The sequence below is a fragment of the Coregonus clupeaformis genome, unplaced genomic scaffold (assembly GCF_020615455.1).
Source record: "Coregonus clupeaformis isolate EN_2021a unplaced genomic scaffold, ASM2061545v1 scaf0543, whole genome shotgun sequence".
Taxonomy (NCBI): Eukaryota; Metazoa; Chordata; class Actinopteri; order Salmoniformes; family Salmonidae; genus Coregonus; species Coregonus clupeaformis.
In genome coordinates, this window is record NW_025533998.1 from 29721 (window position 1) to 55899 (window position 26179).

The 26179-nt window shown below is 43.6% G+C and overlaps 1 protein-coding gene across 5 annotated transcripts in view; it reads right to left on the reverse strand.

Moving 5' to 3' along the window:
- Window positions 1-492: 492 nt before the first annotated feature.
- The window catches only part of LOC121543135 (semaphorin-6D), a 136913-nt gene continuing 111226 nt past the window's right edge, over window positions 493-26179 (reverse strand). For 3 of the 5 annotated variants that reach the window (XM_045215877.1, XM_045215878.1, XM_045215879.1), the window contains exons 20-21: window positions 23610-23774; window positions 493-4322 (exon numbers count right to left, since the gene is read on the reverse strand). In XM_045215877.1, coding sequence (XP_045071812.1) covers window positions 2956-4322; window positions 23610-23774 — 1532 coding nt within the window. In that variant the 3' untranslated portion in view covers window positions 493-2955. The remainder of the gene's footprint in view (window positions 4323-23609; window positions 23775-26179) is intronic. The other 2 variants (XM_045215880.1, XM_045215881.1) reach the window with 2 other exon arrangements.

Here is a 26179-nt window from a genome sequence, read left to right on the forward strand (position 1 = left end):
AACACCGAAAGATGGAGATTTGTAAATTAGACGCGCATTCAGTCCTTATATTATCCTATTGTAGCATAGGCTATGCTGCAGCAAATGTAGACCTACCTATCACAAGAAAAAAAGTTACCATGATAAGATAATGCATTGTAGACTGCGCTCCATAGCCTACTGAGATGCACTCTGTCCCCACCCTGAGCGTTGATGATTGATTATGCAGATAGCAGAGACAAGGCCGTAGAGAAGCCAAATTTAGCCAGATATAATTTAACTGTTCCATTTCACGTCATGGTGTTCATAGAAATAATGTATTATAATTTACTGGTTTCTCGCATTTATATATCCCGGGGAAAAGGGAGTGGGTTTAGGCGGGAAATCTCGGGAACCCTGTTCCTGCTATTCAACCCTACTCTTGACAATGGTTTATAAAGTTGTTAAATACTTGTGTAATAAAACACAGGTAACTTCTATGTAAGAATAATGTGACACACCAGAGTCAATAACACACTTGCAATGTATTTTCATTTATTTCTATCAATAGAGACATACAATGGTATTCTGTGAGACCAAATTCATAAGAGCCCAAGAGCTTCAGCCCAGAGAAAGAAAACATACTGAATCAACGAGAGCCCCCCCCCCAAGATAATGTATTTACACTCTGTGCAATACTGATAGCTATTAGAAGTAAAATAGACCATTCCCTTTCCCATACAATCTCAATGCAAACTCAAATAAACTTCACTTCAACTCACCAATAAGTACCGTAGCTGCCTTTTTCCTGTTATGATATGGTCACATTCAAAATCAAATACTGGTTTCATGTGTAATGGGAGTGATCCATATGGTCTGTGAGGATTCTACTTATGCGTGTGTTGCATCCAAACAACTAGTTTGCCTAAAACGCAAGAATGTTGTAGTTCAGGCTCATGTATCCATCGGTCAGCCCAAGGTGAATTCAAGTGGGAATGGTAAACTTGAGGTCAGACCAGCTTCAGGAATCTAGGGCATAAATACTATTTTCAGATACAGTAATAGTGTTTTTTCTCTCTCAAAGAATTGACCATGAATCCAGCAACCCATGAAGTAGACCAGAAAGTGCATCAGCAGAGAGTTCCAGAGGGAGTTGTATTTCTGAGGCCGATCTGACTGCTTTCCCTCGCTCTCCCTGAGGAGAACGCCCAGCGGACGCTCCGGGGAACACTGGCACCCCGGGCGATTCTTCCCAATGCTCCGAGAGCGTTGATCCAAGGACACGGCCGGCGCCGAAGCTTCCGATCCCTTCCAGTCTATGCTCATCGGATCAGGGCGTCCATTCCATTTCTACCTAAATCAATTACCACATCTTCTGACCAGACAAAAAGCCCACAAAATCCCACCCTTAGGATCTTTTCCGCTACCTGTGGTGTTGAGGTTGAGACCAAGTGATATGTTGGGAGTATCAGAGAGCCAGAATAATCTTAACAACTGAGGGACTGATGTCCCCCCCCCCTTTTAATCTATTGAGTAGCCTGCTATGCATCAAACAATCAAAAGGTAAAGTTAGCAATCAGGGAAAAAGCAAACCCAGTGAATACACATGAAAATATGCAGCCTGAAGCTGTGGTAGTCACTTTGCCAGTGCTGGCAGGCTCACAGTTCAGGGATATTAAAAACCCTAGTTAGAAATACAAATCTACAATAGATATGACACATACCGACGACCATGAAAAAAAACACCTATTATATAGCATCTTGGCGCCTTGCATTTACCCCTACACCCCATACCACATACTATATTAAATAAGGCACACATTTACACATACAATTAACATTTGGCTAGTATTATTCCTTTATTTACAACCAATAGCCACAAAGTTAATAATTATAATAACTGCAGTAAGTACCATGTTAAGAGTGTTTTTTTTGGGGGGGGGGTGGCATTGTCTGATTTCTATCCTGATTCTTTGGGGGTTGAGTGTCTGGTCCTCTTTGGGTATGATATATGATAATTGTATTATAATTCATGAGGATCAACTAAGCACCAATGTGATAAAAACATTATTTAGGAATTGTTGTAGACCCTAGTTCATAGACCAGCTGTATTAATGCCTTTCATCTGTTTCTCAGGACTTGGCAGGATAGTAGGGTCTCCATTTTCCAAAAAAGAGAAACGCCTAGCATAGTTGCTTTGAGTAGTTTCCTTTGCTTGTCAGTATCCACCAGCTTGGTTCTCTTTTTGAATGTGAGTAGTAAATTCACCATGAACGTGTTAATATGGTAAATGATTCTGTATTCACCCAGTCCACATACTAACCATGCTGAAACAGGGGCAGGCAGGTCCTTGCCTCATTTGGGGAACTTCTTTTTGAGATGCCAAACACCAACCAGTAATGTATTTCAACAGAATGGGTTCAGTTTCAAAGTAAGGCAAAAAGACAGAGCTACCTTTAAAGGAGTTTTGTTGAGGTCACTCCACAGGATACATATACTGCATATGTATATGTATACATATACGGTGTAAATATAAACACTCATATATATACACACACATGCATATATATAAACACGTTAGGGGGATCAGGACTGTTTATCAACACTACATAAGAAAAGGTAAGCAAAAGCAAGTTTCATAGGCATCGCAAGAAGCTCTAGATTCAATCTTAAAATGTCCGATGCCAAACCCTTCCATAACTAAGTTGCATTGTAAATCCACACTGAGGACATTGGCAGCATAATATAACGGGGTCACGTTTCACCAACCCCAGTTCCTCACCTTCTATAAGCAAGTAGCTGAGCAATACCAATATGGTACAAAGATATTCATTGGACAAAAAGAGGGAAATGACAAGTTTGTTTGAGGTTTGTCGACAGCAACACGGCTGCCGCATATTCCAGGGCACGTCTTTTCATGAAGGTCTTTCACTTTTCACTCATTGAGAGGAGAGGACGAGGCACTCTTGTCCTGTTCTCCTCCTCTCCTCTTTCTCCTCAGTAGTTGAAGTTTCCCTGTTGGTTGACGGGAGAGGAGGCGGGGATGAAGAGGGGTTTGGGAGGGACGTCGGGTTTGAGGGAAGTGGTCCGGCGGACTATGGCCCCCCGGTGGAGGTATCCTCCGGTATCCTCCTGCTGCTCTCCGTTGTAGCTCTGCTGGCGCGTCAGGTACCCATTGGGGATGAGCGGGTAGTGGATCTCGCAGGCGCTGCCGGTGGAGTTCATTCGAGCCAGCATAGGGGGCGGTTGGTGCTGGTGGCCGTTACGCTGGCTGAAGCTTTGCTGCCGGTGGACCATCCCTCCACCACCCCCTCCGTTGGCAATCTTAGTGGCAGCGGTAATCAGTGAGTGTCTCTGGGAAGAGTGCCTCCGCTCCAGGGTGGACTGGTGGTGAGGGGGCATGTCCGGAGGTACATCCATGCGGCGGGTCAGGCTGTCTCGGGGCAGGGTGGATGAGCTGTAGTAAGGTGCTGACTCCGTCTCGGGGATGTGCGGCTGGACACGGTTGGAAAAAGCTAGTTGACCCCCGTGGCACCCGCCACTGGCTGACAGGCCGGATGAGGTCATGACCTGGGCGTTCTTGCTGGTGTTGGCCTCGTGGATGTGTTTGAGCAGCTCGTCCAGCGACGTGACCTCCATCACCTTCTGCGGGTAGCAGGGGTAAGGCTGCTGGACAAACATGCGCTCTGCATTGTGGATCTTGCGTTCCTCCAGGAGCTGGGGTCCACCAACCAGGGCATGCCCATTAGCCAGAGCTTGCCCATTGGAGAAGCTGTGAGAGTAGGGGTAGATCTGCTGGTGGAGCAGGCCTGAGCTGGGCCTGGAGCCTTGTCCAATGTTGTGGGACTTGGGCTCCTTGGCATTGTTGCAGTTCTGGTTCTTCTCCCACTGGTTCTTGAAAGCCTTCATGTTCTTGATGGGCAGTTCAGGGGTGGAGTCTGGGGTGGGCAGACCCGAGAGCTCCGAAGAGTGGTGTAGGTGATGGGGGTGGACCAGGTCTCCCATGGTCATCCCTGGGTGGTGACCACCGGTCCGTCTGGGTGCTCCTTGATGATGCTCCTTCCCGTTCTGGAAGAAGGAGTTGTAGAGCTTGGGCGAGGACACCTCCATCTTATCCTCCTTGTTCTGGCTGTCCAGCAGGCCATTGAGCTTGGCCAAGCTGCGTAGGGACAGGGCGTGAGGGATGGGGGCCTCCGGGTCCTTGGCCAGCCTCTTGGTCTTGTGGCCGGTGTGGTTGCAGTAGCAGGAGACCAGAAAGCCTGAGAGGAAGGCTCCAAGGACAAAGGCCACCAGCACACAGGCGATCAGCAGGGTGTAGTGGACACTGTGGTTGGTCTTCTCCATCTCGGGAGGCCGTCGGACACCTTCACAGAATAAGAGAGAGAGAACAAAATGGTATTTAGTGTAATGAAACCAGAGACCTAGAAGAGACTATAATTTCTATAAGGTCAAGCAGGCAGCAGCTGGAAAAGACTGGTTGTGTTTACAGAAGCTCTACTATGTAGGAAGCAGCATTGCAGAGGTGTTGGAACTAGCCTCTTGGCTTGCCTCCCTCTCTGTTAATGAATCAATAAAGTATTATTGCCAAGACCTCAGCTTTCGTCTCCAACTGCAAAGAGTGGCAGAGGGCAAGAGCTCCCCAGTCAGTGAGAAATCAACTCCAAAATGAGTTTGGGCTTTAAATATTGATGGGTGCACTGGCAGAGGTCTGATGTCATTAACACTGGCTGTGCTTTCAAATGCATGGATCAGGGTGAGTGCACCTGCGATAAACTTAACCAAAAATAACCAACTCGACCAACCAGCTCGTAGAATACATCACTCTTTAATTGAACGAGAGTCTGACTTTGATTCAAATGGTTGTTTGGGAAAACATCTGAACTGCCACAACTAAGCACCTCAAAATCTCAAGGTTGTTGTGACAAAACACTATGAAAACGCCCTTGGATGGTGTGACCCTGCCACTATATTTGCCTAATGGCATCTGAGATTCGACAGGAGGAGTGATACTTGCCACCTCTCTCGCAATCAGAGCTCAATTACAAAGGCTGCTGCCATCTGTGGTGTCAGGCCTTTCTCCAACCTTAATGATAGTCTCTGTGAAATTGATAAGTCTGGGGAGGGGAATTGGCCCGCACTCGGAGGGGAAATGCAGGTGTTCCAAACAGGCTAATTTCATCCCGTAATGAGAGCTCAGGTTAGGCAGTAATGGGCAATGATAGTGCCTGCCAGATTAGACGTAATGGTGGTGATGGGATGTTGAAGATGATGATGAGGAGGAGGAGGATGGGGGGGGGGGATTGAAATGATTGGGCCTAAGAGAGACTTGTCAAGGCTTTTTCCCTTTCGATGAAATTACAAAGAGCTGCCACATGCTTCAGCTTTAACAGAGTGAGGGCACTTGAATAGAAGGGAATTTCACTGAGGGAATTTACAATTAGGCGTTTAGCGGAATCAAACATCTCATACAACATTTTCAATGACAGCAGTGTCTTACACTTCATAACTTTTTTAAATGGGTTTTGTTCAAACAGGTCGCCAATACATTATTCTGTCTGAATAAGAAAAACATTGCTGGGACGAAAACTGGAGTCTGTGAGGGTAAATGCAGGCAGCATACCAATACTATCTGAAAGAAGGATATTAATTAATTTATAAGGGAAAGGGAGATGTGAATAATAACTCACATTAATCTACAGTACATGCAGAACACAGCACAGAATGACCTTGGATACATTTTTAAAAAATGCTCTTAGGTCAAGTGTGTGTGTGTGTGTGTCTTTAGGTATATATGTGGAGAACAGGTATGCAGTGCACACACACACTGTAGGCTGAAGAAATGAGTAGCAAAGCTCCAATGCAGCTTCAAGCACAAACTCATCATGAATCTATAAAAGTAACAAAAGCACAAACGGGAAAATCTCGATGTGTCAATAGAGGAGCACAGGCATCAGCCTTGAAGCTCCTGCCACTTTGCTAGTAACTCTAAAGGGTACTTGTAACCATTACCGTTTTTCTTTGACAGCCTTAATACAAACAGAGAGAAGATGGGGCAGAATTAGCATCAAACAAGGCTCGGTTCTTTGGTCTTGAAGGAGCTGCCGACACGAGTGTCTCTTTGCCTGGCGTTGATGGAAAGTTATATGTAGGTCACAAAGTTACCGGAGAAGTGTCTGCTCCCTGTCTCTCTCCCAGCGCTATCAGGAAGTAAAGGGTTTTCGAGCACTGCAAAGCTCTCTATAAACTAGGTAGCTTAGTGGTTAAGAGCGTAGTGCCAGTAACCGAAAGGTCGCTGGTTCTAATCCCCGAGCCGACTAGGTGAAAAATCTGTTGATGTGCCCTTGAGCAAGGCACTTAACCCTAATTGCTCCTGTAAGTCGCTCTGGATAAGAGCGTCTGCTAAATGACTAAAATGTAAATGTAATAAACTATCCATTGGGCCATTTGCTCTACATCATGAGTAGAATACTGGGTGCCATTCCGCTATAGAGAGATGCAATATACTGTACTATCACATTCTCCTGTCGATAATGTTAAATTCACAGAATAAGTTAGACGTGCTGCTTTGAAATCGCGAGTTCTATCCATTCAAGTGCTATATCCATTGTATTCTATGGCGTTGGTATGGCTGTCCTTCGTTTATCCCATCTGTCCTAGGCCAGTGTGTCAGAGTGAGCCGAGGCAGTGTGGCAGCATGGGGTTTTATGAATAATACAGGTCAGGATGCCCATGTCTCTGTGTGGCTTCCCCCAGCCTCCCTGTGGCTCCCAGCTCCCAGTCCTGTGACTCATCTGGGCCCTCTGACCAGGACCCTTGGGGGCCCCTATGACTATTGAAGGGTTCCACATGGCCGAGGAGCTATGAGTCAAGCGCCACAGTGGGGAAATGCACAGCGGAGGTACACAGATCTCCAACCCCACGCACAACCTGTCACAACACGTTTGGGGCTGGGGTGGATGACTCAATTGGGCCGTATGCGTGACATATTGTGGCATGGTCACAGTGAAATTAATACCCACTGAATCATGGCATGGGGGAGACTGGTGTGCTGCTAGATGGCGCACAGGAGGCAGAGCATGCAGGCAAACAGTATACTGCCAGTTGAGGCTAATGCATTGCCTCAACAGTGTTGAAAGAAAATACATTTAAAAAGGGTCAAATGAATTATTTTATGATCCAATGTCGTATGACACCTCTGATAAAGAGGTGAGACAAAAATGTTTGAGAGCTTTGCTTTAATGTAACATGTGACCATTAATTGGAGTTGTCCGCACCTGTGTAGTGGTAGAGTTACATTAAATATGTTAGTAAAATATAGGTGTGTTATATAAAGATATGTGGTGCTGCAGGATAATTGAAGCTACTCAAAGCAACAACAATAACCTCATCTCAATGTTTATATCATGTTAATAAGTGTTGGTCCATGTTTTTCTCTGTTGTCACACTATCTTTAGCCAAAGTGTGGGTTCAGAATGGTCTCTGCTGAACAGAGGCATAATATAACTAATGTGTGACGAACAGGAACACACACACACACACACACACACACACACACACACACACACACACACACACACACACACACACACACACACACACACACACACACACACACACACACACACACACACACACACAAGGACTCTCAGGTCTTCTAAAAGGTAAACACACATATGGTTGAGAGAGGACAGGAGGAAAGGAGGAGAGGGAGAGGGGGGGGACAGCTGGAAGTATTCATGCTCGAGAGGGAGAGAGAGACAAAGAGAGAGAAAATATAACTTCAGTAAGAAACTGCCAGGCAATGGGAGAGAGAGATACAGTAGGGAGAGAAAATATAACTTCAGTAAGAAACTGCCAGGCAATGGGAAAGAGAGAGCGAGAGGAATAGGACAGAAAAGAGACGAGCAAGAGAACTAGAGAAAATAAAATGAAATAGAATGTGGCAGAAAGCTGGGGACAAAAAGTGACAGAAATAGAGTGTGAGAAAGAATGTGTAGGGAGCAGATTGTAAGGGGGAGGCTGGGGGAAGATGATGGCGAGAGAGATGTGTCAAAGTGAGTGACAGATTGTCAGCCTGGTGGGTTTTGAAACCTCGCTCTCAGAAGCAGCTATGTTTTGGTACGTAGAAGACCCCCGCTTGACGCTTTCATAGCACTGCATGAGAGAAACACTGAGCGATTATATCCATAAAGGCTGTGCATTATGTAACCAAGCTAAAGCTATACGTAACCTGGAGTCTGTTCTGCGTTTCTCTAATTGGGGATGGGTTGCGCGAGGAGCCAAAGTTGAGAAAGTGTCGTTTCTGGAGTGTGAAGTGCTATTACGGCAGGTGATAAAATGGCTCCAAAACAAATAAAAACAAAAGCAGTGAAACACAAACAACGCAAGCAGAGGTTTTCACCTTTGACTCACGTCTAACCCTTCTCTGAGATGCTTAAAACCGATAGTTAATGAAACATACAGATTCAATTAGCTCCATAAACGCCCAACTGAACTACTACAGTACATACCTTAGAAGTGTATCAGAGTCTTTATATCAGAGTTTTTATATTCTACTGCATGTCCACCATAGAATCAGCTAGCCATCTGCAGTGTTGATGGCCAAATGGATGGTCTTGAGAATCAGGGATGTAGGATAAGCTAGACATCAACTGATTATTGAGCTGGGATACTACGGTGCTTTTGGTAATCCTGATTGCTGATGGCTAACGATGTTGTGGAATGGTGAAATATAGACACAGCTCGACTTTGGGACAATTCCAAGGTACAGTATGCAAATGTTGTTTTCAGAGTGAACTATCCCTTTAAAGAGATCACTTTTCCATTGTGTGTCAGTACACTGCTCAAGATCGCACTTACAGTGCCTTCAGAAAGTATTCATACCCCTTGACTTATTGTTATAGCCTGAATTCAAAATGGATTAAATTGACTTTTTCTTACCCATCTACACACAATACCCCATAAAGACAAAGTGGAAACATGTTTTTAGAAATTTTTGCAAATGCATTGAAAATGAAATACAGAAATATCTAAAATTACTTAAGTATTCACACCCCTGAGTCAATACTTTGTAGAAACACCTTTGGCAGCAATTACAGTCTTTCTGGGTAAGTTCAACACCATCAGCTCAGCGTCCAACACCATAGTGCCCACAAAGCTCATCACTAAGCTAATGACCCTGGGACTAAACACCTCCCTCTGCAACTGGATCCTGGACTTCCTGACGGGCCGCCCCCAGGTGGTAAGGGGAGGCAACAACACATCTGCCACGCTGATCCTCAACACAGGGGCCCCTCAGGGGTGCGTGCTTAGTCCCATCCTGTACTCCCTGTTCACCCACGACTGCGTGGCCAAGCATGACTCCAACACCATCATTACGTTTGCTGATGACACAACAGTGGTAGGCCTGATCACCGACAACGATGAGACAGCCTATAGGGAAGAGGTCAAAGACCTGGCAGTGTGGTGCCAGGACAACAACCTCTCCCACCATGTGAGCAAGACAAAGAAGCTGATCGTGGACTACAGGAAAAGGAGGGCCGAACTGGTCCCCATTAACATCGACGGGGCTGTAGTGGAGCGGGTCGAGAGTTTCAAGTTCCTTGGTGTCCACATAACCAACAAACTATCATGGTCTAAACCCACCAAGATAGTTGTGAAGGGGGCACGACAACACCTTTCCCCCCTCAGGAGACTGAAAATATTTGGCATGGGTCCCCAGATCCTCAAAAAGTTATACAGCTGCACAATCAAGAGCATCCTGACCGGCTGCATCACCACCTGTGTATGGCAACTGCTCGGCATCCGACCGTAAGGCTCTACAGAGAGTAGTGCGTATGGCCCAGTACATCACTGGGGCCAAGCTTCCTGCCATCCAGGACCTATATACTATGCGGTGTCAGAGGAAGGCCTAAAAAATTGTCAAAGACCCAGGTCATAGACTGTTCTCTCTGCTACCGCACGGCAAGCGGTACCGGAGCACCAAGTCTAGGTCCAAAAGGCTCCTTAACAGCTTCTACCACCAAGCCATAAGACTGTTGAACAATTAATAAAATGGCCACCCAGACTATTTACATTGACCCCCCCCCCACCTTTTGTTTTTACACTGCTGCTACTCGCTGTTTATTATCTATGCAGTCACTTTACCCCTATCTACATGTACAAATCACCTCAACTAACCTGTATCCCTGCACATTGACTTGGTACCGGTACCCCCAGTATATAGCCTCGTTATTGTTATTTTATCGTGTTACTTTTTAATTAGATTTTTACTTTAGTATATTTAGTAAATATTTTCTTAACTCTATTAAGGGCTTGCAAGTAAGCATTTCACAGTAAGGTCTACACCTGTTGTATTTGGCGCATATGACAAATAACATTTGATTTGATTAAATCTCTAAGAGCTTTCCACACTTGGATTGTGCAACATTTGCCCATAATATTTTTCATAATTCTTCAAGCTCTGTCAAATTGATTGTTGATCATTGCTAGACAACAATCTTCAGGTCTTGCCATAGATTTTCAAGTAGATTTAAGTCAAAACTGTAAAGTGGCCACTCAGGAACATTCACTGGCTTCTTGGTAAGCAACTCCAGTGTAGATTTGGCCTTGTGTTTTAGGTTATTGTCCAGCTGAAAGGTGAATTCATCTCTCAGTGTCTGGTGGAAAGCAGACTGAACCATGTTTTCTTCTAGGGTTTTGCCAGTGCTTAGCTCCATTTAGTTTATTTTATATCCTGAAAAACTCCCTAGTCCTTAACGATTAAAAGCTTTTAATTTTTTATTAATTTGTCAATTTCGAAAAACATCATTCCACTTTGACATTATGGGGTATTGTGTGTAGGCCAGTGACAAAAAATCTCAATTTAATCCATTAGAAAATTCAGGCTGTAACACAACAACATTTGGAATAAGTCAAGGGGTATGAATACTTTCTGAAGGCACTGTAGCTAAACACTGGAGATTACTCCTGAGTTCTATTTGCATCAAGTAAAGACGTTCCAAAATAGCCTAATTAGTTTCTGTTCTCTACAGCTGAGGGGAGAATGTAATAGTTCCATTGAAGGGAACTTCATTCCATAGTGCCGCAATGAGTCAAAATGGCCCCAGGCTTAGCAGGCTACTATCACCCCCAACTAATGCCAGAGATGTATTTTCTGCCGTGGAAAACACAACAACAGATTATTGACAGCAACACTCCAAGCACTGTGAGAGATTAAATAATGAACTAAAATATTTCATTTTTTTTCTAAATTAAGCACGAAGAGGAGTCTGCTAACTAAAATTCGGAGTACTTTGACAGTTGAAATAGCTGATGGATGGGTAATGATGAACACAGTTCACTCTCTGTGTTCGTGTGTGTGGTGTTTGAGTGTGTGCGAGAGGGGGTCTGGGTGTGTGTGTGAATGAATTCAATCATGTACTCTCATTATTAAGAATATGCATAATATTACACATCAGTGCCCAACCAATTGGATGCAGCTTGATTTATGCCCACGAGGTAATATGATACGCTGTAATGTAACTGGTTCACTCCAATTGAAAAATAGTGCTAATGAACATGGCATTTTATTAGAAGTGTACTGATGCATGTAAACTCAGCAAAAAAAGAAACGTCCCTTTTTCAGGACCCTGTCTTTCAAAAGTAATTCGTAAAATTCCAAATAACTTCACAGATCTTCATTGTAAAGGGTTTAAACACTGTTTCCCATGCTTGTTCAATTAACCATAAACAATTAATGAACATGCACCTGTGGAACGGTCGTTAAGACACTAACAGCTTACAGACGGTAGGCAATTAAGGTCACAGTTATGAAAACTTAGGACACTAAAGAGGCCTTTCTACTGACTGAAAAACACCAAAAGAAAGATGCCCAGGGTCCCTGCTGATCTGCGTGAATGTGCCTTAGGCATGCTGCAAGGAGGCATGAGGACTGCAGAAGTGGCCAGGGCAATAAATTGTAATGTCCGTACTGTGAGACGCCCAAGACAGCGCTACAGGGAGACAGTACGGACAGCTGATCGTCCTCGCAGTGGCAGACCACGTGTAACAACACCTGCACAGGATCGACGTGTAACAACACCTGCACAGGATCGGTACATCCGAACATCACACCTGCGGGACAGGTACAGGATGGCAACAACAACTGCCCGAGTTACACCAGGAACGCACAATCCCTCCATCAGTGCTCAGACTGTCCGCAATAGGCTGAGAGAGGCTGGACTGAGGGCTTGTAGGCCTGTTGTAAGGCAGGTCTTCACCAGACGTCACCGGCAACAACGTCGCCTATGGGCACAAACCCACCGTCGCTGGACCAGACAGAACTGGCAAAAATGCTCTTCACTGACGAGTCGCAGTTTTGTCACACCAGGGGTGATGGTCGGATTCGTGTTTATTGTCGAAGGAATGAGCGTACACACCAAGGCCTGTACTCTGGAGCGGGATTGATTTGGAGGTGGAGGGTCCGTCATGGTCTGGGGCAGTGTGTCACAGCATCATCGGACTGAGCTTGTTGTCATTGCAGGCAATCTCAACGCTGTGCGTTACAGGGAAGACATCCTCCTCCCTCATGTGGTACCCTTCCTGCAGGCTCATCCTGACATACTGCTCGTTCTGTGCGTGATTTCCTGCAAGACAGGAATGTCAGTGTTCTGCTATGGCCAGCAAAGAGCCTGGATCTCAATCCCATTGAGCACGTCTGGGACCTGTTGGATCGGAGGGTAAGGGCTAGGGCCATTCCCCCAGAAATGTCTGGGAACTTGCAGGTACTTTGGTGGAAGAGTGGGGTAACATCTCACAGCGAGAACTGGCAAATTTGGTGCAGTCCATGAGGAGGGGATGCACTGCAGTACTTAAATGCAGCTGGTGGCCACACCAGATACTGACTGTTACTTTTGTTCAGGGACACATTATTCAATTTCTGTTAGTCACGTCTGTGGAACTTGTTCAGTTTATGTCTCAGTTGTTGAATCTTGTTATGGTCATACAAATATTTACACATGTTAAGTTTGTTGAAAATAAACGCAGTTGACAGTGAGAGGACATTTCTTTTTTTGCTGAGTTTAGATTGTAGAGCATCAAGAGGTATCACTGAGACTTGGGTTGAAAAAAATGTTTTCTAGTAATTTAGGAGGCGATCGAAATGTACACAATAGTTACCTGGAGGAAAATGGGGGAGGTTCATGCTTTTTCAATTTCAGTCAGGAGGAGGGTTTAGTATTTTACAAATTTATTCCAGGAGAGGGTCATGTAATTTGTAATAAATTAAATGTCATATTGCTCAGGGTTTGAGAATTTGTTGCTTATTATAGTATCTCATTTGTGCCCGATGATGCCCCTCATCCCTGATTCTCTACTGGGTGCGCAATATCAAGTGTGCCTAGTGTGGTCTCAATAAAATGGATTCATAGCCTATACCCCTCAAACTCAACTCTGGACCTCGAAGCCAGTTCCACTGCATTTTTTAATTGTTCCCCTCTAATCAGATTTAGACCTGGGACACCAGGTGTGTGCAATTAATGATCAGGTAGAACAGAAAACCAGCAGGCTCCGGACCTCGTAGGGTAAGAGTTGAGTGCGATGGAGGGCCTAGTGTCCGCAAGTTTTTGGTTTTTCCTTCAATGAAGCCCAAGACAACCAGGTGTGGGGAGTTCCTTACTAATTAGTGACCTTAATTAATCAATCAAGTACAAGGGAGGAGCGAAAACCTGCAGAAACTCAGCCCTCCGTGTAATGAGTTTGACACAAGCTATAGGCCTAGGCTATACGAAGTGCATGCTCGGAGAAGCACAGAGCAAAGTTATATTTATAAGAAAATGTACTGCCTTCCCAAGTGTTTGTGCTGCTGGGATGGTATATAAAACTAGGCTACACTGCATTACACACTGCAATGGCTAGGCTATCCCAATCATGGCCTGCCCTGCTTTTACTGATATAAATAAACCCTTTTGTGCTACCTAACCAATGACTGTGCTGTGTACGGTGGCACTTCAGGAGGCGAGTCAATTTGTCCCCAAAATTCAATATCTGTGCGCCTACTGATGTCGAGGTACTTAGAAAAAAAATTATTCCGGATACCCATTAGCTGCTGCCAAGGCAGCAGCTACTCTTCCTGGGGTCCAAAGCTTGCTACTGATATAATTGATTTTAATACAAATTAAATGAACCCAATTATATAAAACGATTTAGTCCGCAATGCTTTATGCTAGAAACAAGCTGTAAAATGCTGGGGAAAGACGTGACTCCGTTGCATATGGGATATCTTTGGTTTGTCTCTGACATTCAGAGGCTGCACTACAACCTTCTATAGCCGAGGAGCAGTGGTGTAGTGCTATTTTTTTTAGGTGAGGGAGCGCAGAAATAAGATTTAAATGACATCATTTCTCAATGAGTTTGTACCGATAGATTGAATATCATTATAGAAGAGGTGCAGAAAATGCATCCTCCAATTGCAACGTCTGCCTATATGCCCACACATCTTGCCTCAAGAACATTTTCTATTTTTAATACCCTCAAACACCAAGTTAGGCATATCTAATTTCAAAGTAGGCCATTCTCACTGTCCATCGTGAATGACAATTCTACACATTTTACCACCGCATGCCAATCATTTGATCTCAATCAGTTTCATGGGAAGATGCATTTAACTCTTCTTGAATAACTTTTTTGCGAGCGAATTAAAGCAGACGGCGTTAATAAACTATTAGTATAAAATCAAAGCCTGCAGTGCGTAGGCTGTTGAGTTTTGGCCACATGAGGAAAATATCATTCAGATAAGAAATGACTTAGGTGTTTTTGGTGTAACATATTATAGGCCTACTATGCTACAGTAGGCTTACAGTTGAAATCGAAAGTTTACATACACTTAGGTTGGAGTCATTAAAACTCGTTTTTCAACCACTCCACAAATTCCTTGTTAACAAACTATATAGTTTTGGCAAGTTGGTTAGGACATCTACTTTGTGTATGACACATATGTTTACAGACAGATTATTTCATTTCTAATTCACTGTATCACAATTCCAGTGGGTCAGAAGTTTACATACATACACTAAGTTGACAGTGCCTTTAAACAGCTTAGAAAATTCCAGAAAATTATATAATGGCTTTAGAAGCTTCTGATAGGATAATTGACATCAATTGAGTCAATTGGAGGTGTACCTGTGGATGTATTTCAAGGCCTACCTTCAAACTCAGTGCCTCTTTGCTTGACATCATGGGAAAATCTAAAGAAAATCAGCCAAGACATCAGAAATAAAAAATGGCATAAAAATGCCAGAATACGGTTTGCAACTGCACATGGGGACAAAGATTGTACTTTTTACAGAAATGTCTTCTGGTCTGATGAAACAGAAATATAACTGTTTGGCCATAATGACCATTGTTATGTTTGGAAGAAAAAGGGGAAGGCTTGCAAGCCGAAGAACACCATCCCAACCCTGAAGCACGGGGGTGGCAGCATCATGCTGTGGGGGTGCTTTGCTGCAGGAGGGACTGGTGCACTTCACAAAATAGATGGCATCATGAGGAAGGAAAATTATGTGGATACAGTGGGGGGAAAAAGTATTTAGTCAGCCACCAATTGTGCATGTTCTCCCACTTAAAAAGATGAGAGGCCTGTAATTTTCATCATAGGTACACGTCAACTATGACAGACACATTGAGAAAAAAATAACAAAGCCTACCATCAGTAACACACTATGCCGCCAGGGACTCAAATCCTGCAGTGCCAGACGTGTCCCCCTGCTTAAGCCAGTACATGTCCAGGCCCGTCTGAAGTTTGCTAGAGTGCATTTGGATGATCCAGAAGAGGATTGGGAGAATGTCATATGGTCAGATGAAACCAAAATATAACTTTTTGGTAAAAACTCAACTCATCGTGTTTTGAGGACAAAGAATGCTGAGTTGCATCCAAAGAACACCATACCTACTGTGAAGCATGGGGGTGGAAACATCATGCTTTGGGGCTGTTTTTCTGCAAAGGGACCAGGACGACTGATCCGTGTAAAGGAAAGAATGAATGGGGCCATGTATCGTGAGATTTTGAGTGAAAACCTCCTTCCATCAGCAAGGGCATTGAAGATGAAACGTGGCTGGGTCTTTCAGCATGACAATGATCCCAAACACACCGCCCGGGCAACGAAGGAGTGGCTTCGTAAGAAGCATTTCAAGGTCCTGGAGTGGCCTAGCCAGTCTCCAGATCTCAACCCCATAGAAAATCTTTGGAGGGAGTTGAAAGTCCGTGTTGCCCAGCGACAGCCCCAAAACATCACTGCTCTAGAGGAGATCTGCATGGAGGAATGGGCCAAAATACCAGCAACAGTGTGTGAAAACCTTGTGAAGACTTACAGAAAACGTTTGACCTGTGTCATTGCCAACAAAGGGTATATAACAAAGTATTGAGAAACTTTTGTTAATGACCAAATACTTATTTTCCACCATAATTTGCAAATAAATTAATTAGAAATCCTACAATGTGATTTTCTGGAGAAAAAAAATCAAATTTTGTCTGTCATAGTTGACGTGTACCTATGATGAAAATTACAGGCCTCTCTCATCTTTTTAAGTGGGAGAACTTGCACAATTGGTGGCTGACTAAATACTTTTTCCCCCCACTGTATATTGAAGCAACATCTCAAGACATCAGTCAGGAAGTTAAAGCTTGGTCGCAAATGTGTCTTCCAAATGGACAATGATCCCAAGCATACTTCCAAAGTTGTGGCAAAATGGTTTAAGGAAAACAAAGTCAAGGTATTGGAGTGGCCATTACAAAGCCCTGACCTCAATCCTATAGAACATTTGTGGGCAGAACTGAAAAAGCGTGTGCGACCCTACAAACCTGACTCCAGCTTACACCAGCACTGTCAGAAGGAATGGGCCAGAATTCACCCAACTTACTGTGGGAAGCTTGTGGAAGGCTACCTGAAACGTTTGACTCAAGTTAAACAATTTAAAGGTAATGCTACCAAATACAAATTGAGTGTATGTAAACTTCTGAACCATTGGGAATGTGATAAAAGAAATAAAAGCTGAAAGAAATCATTCTCTCTATTATTATCCTGACATTTCACATTCTTAAAATAAAGTGGTGATCCTAACTGACCTAAGACAGGGAATTTTTACTAGTATTAAATGTCAGGAATTGTGAAAAACTGAGTTTAAATGTATTTGGCTAAGGTGTATGTAAACCTCCGACTTCAACTGTATATGCCATTATACTGAACAAAAATATAAACACAACATGTAAAGTGTTTGTCCCATGTTTCATGAGCTGAAATAAAAGATCCCAGAAATGTTCATATTTTGTGCACAAATGTGTTTACATCCCTGTTAGTGAGCATTTCTCCTTTGCCAAGATAATCCATCCACCTGACAGGTGTAGCATATCAAGAAGCTGATTAAACAGCATGATCATAACACAGGTGCACCTTGTGCTGGGGACAATAAAAGGACACTAAAATGTGCAGTTTTGTCAAAAAACACAATGCCAGAGATGTCTCAAGTTTTGAGGGAGTGTGCAATTGGCATGCTGACTACAGGAATGTCCACCAGAGCTGTTGCCAGAGAATTTAGTATGTTCATTTCTCTACCATAAGCTGCCTCCAACGTTGTTTTAGAGAATTTGACAGTACGTCCAACCGGCCTCACAACCACAGACCACGTGTAACCACGCCAGCCCAGTACCTCAACATCCGGCTACTTCACCTGCGGCATCGTCTGAGACCAGCCACCCGGTCAGCTGATTAAACTGTGGGTTTGCACAATAGAATAATTTCTGCACAAACTGTCAGAAACCGTCTCGGGGACGCTCATCTGTGTGCTCGTCGTCCTCACCAGACTGCAGTTTGGCGTCGTAACCGACTTCAGAGGGCAAATGCTCACCTTCTATGGCCACTGGCACGCTGGAGAAGAGTGCTCTTCATGAATCCCGGTTTCAACTATACTGGGCAGATGGCAGACGGTGTGTGGGCAAGCAGTTTGTGGATGTCAACTTTGTGAAAAGAGTGCCCCATGGTGGCGGTGGGGTTATGGTATGGGCAGGCATAAGCTACGGACAACAAACACAATTGCATTTTATCAATGACAATTTGAATTCATAGAGATACCGTGACGAGATCCTGAGGCCCATTGTTGTGCCATTCATCCGCCGCCATTACCTCATGTTTCAGCATGAAAATACACGGCCCCATATCGAAAGGATCTGTACACAATTCCTGGAAGATGAAAATGTCCCAGTTCACCAGACATGTCACTCGTTGAGCATGTTTGGAATGCTCTGGATCGACGTGCACGACAGCGTGTTCCAGTTCCCGCAACTTCGCACAGCCATTGAAGAGGAGTGGGACAACATTCCACAGGCCACAATCAACAGCTTGATCAACTCTCGCGAAGGAGACGTGTCGCGCTGCATGAGGCAAATGGTGGTCACACCAGATACTGACTGGTTTTCTGATCCACGGCCCTACCTTTTTTTAAAGGTATCTGTGACCAACAGATGCATATCTGTAGTCCCAGTCATGTGAAATCCATAGATTAGGGCCTAATTTATTTATTTCAATTGACTGATTTCCTTATAATGAACTGTAACGCAGTAAAATCGTAGAAAATTGTTGCATGTTGCGTTTATATTTTCGTTCAGTGTAGTTTGTCATTCTATCGTTTTCATGGAATTTAAGTGGTAATTAGGCCTAAATATAATTGATTTAGAATGTATCCTAATTAATTTTCCAGAAATAATTTTACCATGCAGCTTGGTGTATTCTCAATGTGAAAAAAGTGAGGGAGCACTGCAACAGGCTATTAAACAACATACTACCTCGAAATCAGTCAGGACCAAGCCAGGTAGCCTGAGAAGGAATTAAAATGAATTATTTAGGCTATATTGTTATCATTTCAAGGCTATAGCCTGCCATTGAAGAAATCAATTGTGAAGCATTTGTGACATGCTACAGGCTGGCAGGAGCGCTCGTCATTTCAACAACACACCAACAACAGCACTTCAACAACATGCCTATGAATTTAGCGTTTAGGCTATATTAAATGAAATAAAAGAAAAATATGACTTAGAATTACATAATAATTAAAGGAAAAATGCCTTATTACACGACTTTGGCCAGTCTTTGGTTTGAGGATCATGCTTTGAGCTATGCATGCCTAGTTTTTATTTTATTTAGCTTAGCATGCCGAATTCACTGATGGTAAGATACTTCAGTTGTAACTGGTTCTGTTGCACTACATTTTTACAGTTGATAGACTACTTTAGCAGTGTTCCAAACTATCCTATTTTTTAACAGTAGCCTGTATAGAAAACAAAATGTCTCTGGTGCTGCAGCATGCACTCATTCCTTGTCATGCTCTGTTGTGGTATTAAAAAAAGATTTTACATGACTGGAGACAATGACGTAGAAATGACGTAGAATTGCGTAGAAATGTGTTTATAAAAGGCACTTTTTTCTCGGACCGCAAATAAGATGATAGTTTCATGCAGTGCTTTTATTATAATTGATATCTTTTCACCCCCCCTTGTCCGCGGTGGTCTGTGATGTAATGCTTACAAAATGAAGAACAGTTTCTAAAACTGCATAGCTAAGGCTCCTGTCTGTCCTAGGAGTGAGGGTAAACAGTAGGCATGTTCTCTGCTATCCACTTTATGTTTTAATTATTATTTTGGGTATAGAGGAGTGCGAGGGACATTTTTATTGTCTGAAGACATAGCCTTGAATTGTACACAGCATCTCCTCTCACTGTCTTGGTTCGTGCAGGTGACTGTGACCTCTTCCTCAGACAAATTGGCAGTACGCCCAGAACATTGCTCTGGGAACCAAAAGGAGTATCTCAGTTTCAAGGTCCCAGCTTTGAGAGAAGAAGCCTCGTGAGGTATCAGTCAGTCACATGCAGGAACCAACGTTAATAATAAATAATGAATAATGTAAATCATGCTTCTATGACTTGTTTGTGTAGCAGTATATAAGGACTGAAAGGGAACACCCTTTTCAGAGTTTTCATCAAGATTGGATTGAGTTTGTGAACCTCTCCGGCCGTGATAATAAAGGACGAGGAACCGCCTGTAACAGACCTCCACTGTGGGACGCGTCTGGGAGGAAACAACATCTAACTAACTGTAAGTCGCTCTGGATAAGAGTGTCTGCTAAATGACTAAAATGTAAATGTAAATGTACGAAACCTAAAGGGACAACTCAACTGATTTCACTTTTTTTTAAGCGTTCAGGGAGGGTCGGAAAAAATATATTTTACTTAAGGGAAGACCATCCATTTTAATTTCAGAGATCCAATTTTCTCCAGGTATCCCTCATTATAAATAACGTACAATCCCTTAGAACCTGGCAAGTAGAGACCAATTTTCCATAATATCTCAGTACAATATATCACTCAACCCTGACTTTGAAAACCAATATATTATTTGTCAAACCATTAGCGGTAATACAGTACAAAGACAGATTTTCCATTTCAAACAGCTTTGGAACAGACATAGTTCAAGTAGTGTCTGATTACCTCATCATACACCATCAAATCAAGCATGGCACTACATGCATTGTGGGACACATTTTACATGCAGTTGCATCAGAAATAAAATAAAGAGAATAAAGAGGGCATTCACCAATCAGCACCTGGTAAAGCTACTTTATTCCAGAGCCAATCCATAACTTAACTCCTTAAACAAATAGATTAACCGTGTGGATAGAAAAGCAGCTCTGGAAGAACCATAGCTTTACCAAACAGTGGCCTGAAAGCAGGCCTAAATCCATAGAAAAACAACTGATTGTAGGCAACAAAAACACACAAAGCACAGTTTCAGTCATAGGCTTTGAAACTGGGTAGAGAGGTCATAGGGAGAAAAGGGGAAGAGAAGCAGAGGAGGGTTCAACAAAGGAGGCAGATAAGGGTTAGTCAGTCCAACCGAAAAACAGGCAGGTTAATAGAGAATTATTCCCCATGGGGTCAGGGGTCGAGGAGACAGAAAGGGTTAAGGTGTTGGGGTTTGGAGTCAGGACAACTGCGTGTGTGGATCTGTACACTGTGGGCCCAAACGTCACTGGGACACTCAACACTCTGATGTTGACTAACACTCTGGTCTCCATGGTGTTAACATGATAATAAGAATGTCATGGTGGCACTAAGCACTCTGAACCCGATGGTGACAGTAAACATATAGGAACAGTTTCCCAGACACAGATTAAGCCTAGTACTCGATTAAAAAGCATGCTCAATGGAGAATCACCATTAGCTTTTTTGTCCAGTACTAGGGTTAATCTGAGTATGGGAAACCAGCCCCTAACGTTGACAGACAGGCAAGGATATGTTGTGAACAGCATTATTATAGTGAATGTTATAGTTGGGTCTGTTCTTTGTTGCATATGGAAAGATGTAGTATTGTGCACGTACTGTATATGACCCGTGGGGAGGTGTACAGTACAGAGCCCTACAGTGTGTGTTTTCATAGTAAAACCTGATGTCATTCATAGCTGTCATAAAGAGCGAGTGATTCGGGCAGAGGAATTAAAGGAAAAAGTGATCTAGTTAAAGTGGCCTTTATTAAGTGTCATTACGACATGACTAAGTAGTGACACTAAATTGGCTGTAACAGCTGTGAGTGAGGCAATTTAGTGAGGTGGGCATCATTTTCCTAGTTATGATGAACAGCTTAATGTACACACGCAGCTTGAGGAGGGTGCTGCATGGGATTCTTGGTATGCCTAAATGTATATGCCTAAATTATCCAAGTTCTTTGAGTTTATAATGCACAACTTAAAACGAACTTAGCGACATAGGATGACAAATGATGTCGTAATCAAGAAGAGAGGTGATATGAGAGTGTAGTTGTATTCATGGCTAGACGGGAAGTGATGTAACCTGGTGTCTATAAATAAGAGTAAGGAACTGGCACCATCCCCCCCCCCAGGACACCAACCCCTCTTCAGCAGCAAAGAGAAGTTCAGCCTGAGTTCACTCTCTGCTATTCTCCTAGTGCTTTAATGAGTTTCAGAGCCCTGCTTGCTTGCCTCTATTATCGAGTTGTCTCCCTGTACTTGTCTGCTAAATTAGCTGCTAGCGAGGGTTTTTTCGCCGTACCCACACAGGTTCATTTGAATATGCGGACGACCCCGGAGGAGGTCTGTTTAAAACAAAGCTAAGCAGGAAATAACACTGGAAAAATAAACAGTGAGGTCTAAAAGCTAGGTCTAAATAACGTGCTTTTGCAAATGCGTAGGTTGAAGCATACTGACAGTATAGGGAGGTATCCTTGATGGAAACACAGGGTCTAACCACAGCTGAATGATTGCTGGAAATGTTCATAACAGCGAGGTCTCAAAAGGGGTGCTTGTACTTGTATTTTGGTCGGTCCTAGTCTTTATATAATATATTGCTTCTATCCGTAGCTGGATGAATCATGTCACCTTGTATTTGTATGTGTGTAGGCCTTACATAAAATATAAACAAAAGCATTTGGGACGCAATTCTAGAGGGCTTCAGAATTGCTATTACTGTAGCTTGCAGTAAATTGTTTTTGTTTATTGTGTCAAAGATGTTTCAAACCTGCCTCAAGGCTAGCCTTAAACTTACATCAGAGCTATCTCTTCTCAAATTAACCTCAGTTTACAGAAGTACATTATCAGTTGTGTTGGTGCTGAGCTAGAACAAAATCCTGCACCCACCGCTGCCCTCCAGGACCAGAGTTTCTTGACCCCTGTTCTACCTATACTGTATCTCATCTAAAGTTTCTATGATGTTCCTTAACTGAAACCAATAGCATTAAATAAAAATATAGCTAGTACAGTGTGTGGGTGCATCAGAGAGAGAGAGAGAGGCCTTCCTGGAACTGCCACACTGTTACTTCCAGAACAGTTCCTCTCTCGCCTTATCAGCCAGGTCCCCCGTGCTTTTGATTGAACCGGCAGCCAGGCGACACTAGCCCAGGCTGAAATAGATTGCGTCGCCCAAGTTTCTATTACGGTTTCCCCTTGTCCGTGCGCTGGCTGCTGGTTATTTATTTGTTACAGGCTTTTCTCATTTGAGCCTGAGTGGCTCATCATTGCAGCCGGAGACTCTGTCGGCCTGAATGGAACCCATCACTACCAAGGATTTATGGACTCCTGACAAGGCGCCAGAGGAGCGCAGCAAGGAGAGCCTGGGCTAAAGGAAATAGCATCAACGAACAGTCTTCCCATCCTGCTGAATATTAAGAGCTCCGGTTGGTTTCCTATTGGGAGTAATCTGGGAATGACATTTAGGAAGCAGCGCTGTAGACAGTGTGAGAAGAGAAGACGTGCTTGGTCGTGTGTGATTGTTAAAGTGTGTCCCACTGGAGAGCGGAGAGGAAGTTACCCTAGTAGATGGACTAAATAAGAGATGAAAGGAGACATGCAGGAGTCATTTTGTTTGGATATTGATTTGAAGAGTTAATTGAAGAGTTAATTGGATCCAATGTAGTATCTATTTAAGTGATTAAGCCTCTCTAACTCGTGGTTGCTTCATTAAGTGAGTGGATATATGGTTAAATGTTCAGTGTCCTACACAGAGATTAGAGTGTTAGTCCTCAGCCTGATTAGCAGTGTACAGTGAAGCTGCAGGGCCCATAAATGCAATCCAGTGCAGGTCAAAGTTCAGCAGACACAGACATCCCACCCCCTTACCCTCCATCTCCACACTGATTGGTTCCGAGTCAGGTGACCCCTGGTCCCCAACTGGGACTGGAGGACCGCCATCAGGACCTGTACCTCTTTCAGAGTCACCTGCCACCTTTGGGAATGGGGCCACCTGATTGGTTGTGCTGGCGGTTGTTGTGGGTGTGGTCTTCCCTGTTGTTGTGCAGGTGGGGGAGGGGTAACAAATTGACCCGTTAGTGAAATGGAAATGCAGCACACAAAAATACCTAAATATGTTGTTTTATGACAAGGGAAGGATTCTTAGTACCTTGGAGAAAAAAATACCTAAATCCTGCATGAAAAAAAGATTACTGTCATAATTATTGTTAAGCTGTTGTGCATAAATTCTTGATGACAGTGAGGACATTAACATAAAGAGTGCATTGAAGAGAATTCAACTTAACCCATGACTGCAATAAATAAAGTAGGTAGCCTATATGTTACAACAAGTAAAGCACTCCTCCATAGCTGCAATTTTTTCCCACTGTTTAATGCCCTTAATAGATAAAACATTCAGGAGTTTCAGCAATTACGAGTCATTGGAGAAATACGCTCAGGCCCAATATGGTCATGATTTGGCTGCAGTGCCGGCCTTAGATTTCCAAACCTGCTGCCTTTGTTACCAAACCTGTAAGGAATCTCTTACCCCCGGCACTGCAGCACGTTCTACACAGCAAAACCCTGCTGTTGTGGACGCGACCAGCTGGTGCATGAATGACTCTTCCAGCACATACAAACTCTGTTATACAGTTACCTTCCACATCTGATCTTCTTTGCTAAGTGGTTTGACAGATGAGTTGAAATAGATACCAGTAGCTGAGGTAATGGTAGGTCATGATTTACAGCCACTTTCGGTTCTCTGCGTCACTAAACTGTTTTACAGGTAGTTACCGTCTAACCTACATAGGGAATGGTCTATGGAAAATGTGACAATGTTTATGGAAAATGTGACAATGGCAACATATCCAATTAGGATCTGTACTGGTACTGGGGAGGTATGTGGGGTCTGAGTCTGGATCTGTACTGTGAGAGACCTGGCAGATGAAAGCACTATCATCTTCACAACAACCATCATAAGTGTCTTCCTAATTCTCTGACAGTGGATGTCCTTGAGGCCTTGTGTACAGCACGCTGCTATTGACGTGGACATTTCGCTAATAAGCCGGCCATAATGTTAGCATACTGGAGGGTGCCAGCCCAGATTGAAAGCGAAAGGCCCGCTCTCGATGCCAATTGATAGTTTTCACTCCGAATAAGGTGCCCTGTCAGAGCACCATCTGCGCCAGGCAAATTAAAACGGCACACCGGGGGAGTTCAGCCTTGGCATGACAGACAACAGCTCCAGGGCTGCATTATTTGTTCAGTTTATCAACATTGTGTGTGTGTGCCTGTGCACTGTTTTCTCCTTTACAGTGAAAAACAAAAGGAGAAAAGCACAATGTGCAAATAGAAATGGTTTGATTGTCCACACTGCTGGGTGTTTGTCTCTCGCTGCTCTCTCTATGGGACGGGATTGTTCACTGCTGGGGATTAGTAAGAAAGAGGACTTAGGAACCAATGCACACCAGCGAGAATAGCATTATTCAACATTATGGGGTGTTTTATTGTAGGGAAACCTTGATCTTCAGTTTGGACTCAAAGGCTTTTGTCATTCTGCAAGTTTGAGTCTGGAGTGAAGTACTTCAAACAGAGTACAGAGGCATGGATGGAGTAACCGCCTGGCGGAATTAGCCAGTGGGGTTGCTCATCTAGTCTGAGGCTAAGCCACCGTGCAGACAGTATTGCTTGTGTTCTGAAGTAGATGGAAGGGCTGGACACTGGATGGATGGTATTGTTGAGATATAATGGCCAGCAACTCTCACTAAGATGGTCTCAATGCTGTGCTTATCACTTCCAGGGATAAGCAGCCACCATCAGTACCCATGGATAATTTGTAAGGTGACAAAGGGATATATATATATATATATATTTTTTTTTACCAGCAACTCCTTTTGAGGAAAATTGTGGATTCCCATTGAATTAAACTCGACAAGTAAGTTTGAGAGGAGTGACCCTGAATGAGTTCACAAATTGTAAAACCTCTTATCACCAACTCCCTGACTAGCTAACTAACTAGCCAGCTAACTGAAAACCATTGAGCTACGTCAATAAGAGCAGTAAACAATTCTGCTCTCTGGCAAAAAACTATCGTTAAGACACGGCCCATGGATGACATTACCATAATTCGTGGTTTCATTACCATAATTCATGGTTTCATTACCATAATTCATGAGTGACATTACCATAATTCTGAAATAATTATACAGTAATTATCTAGTAATGCTACGTTAGGCTACATCTCAGCTGAGAGCTAGCGCTAGCACTGCGCTTTAGCACCTGCTGCCAGCCACTGAGCTCTGTAGCCACCGTGCTCTATGGGCAGGCTGTGGGGAGTAATGGAATGTTACAGGGATGATGATCCTCCTTGATAAAGGGAAGTAGGCAGCTTGGCCACTGGAGCTGCTAGCCTGTCAAATAGCCATGCTGGTGCTGCTGAGGCAACTAGCTTTGGACAATAG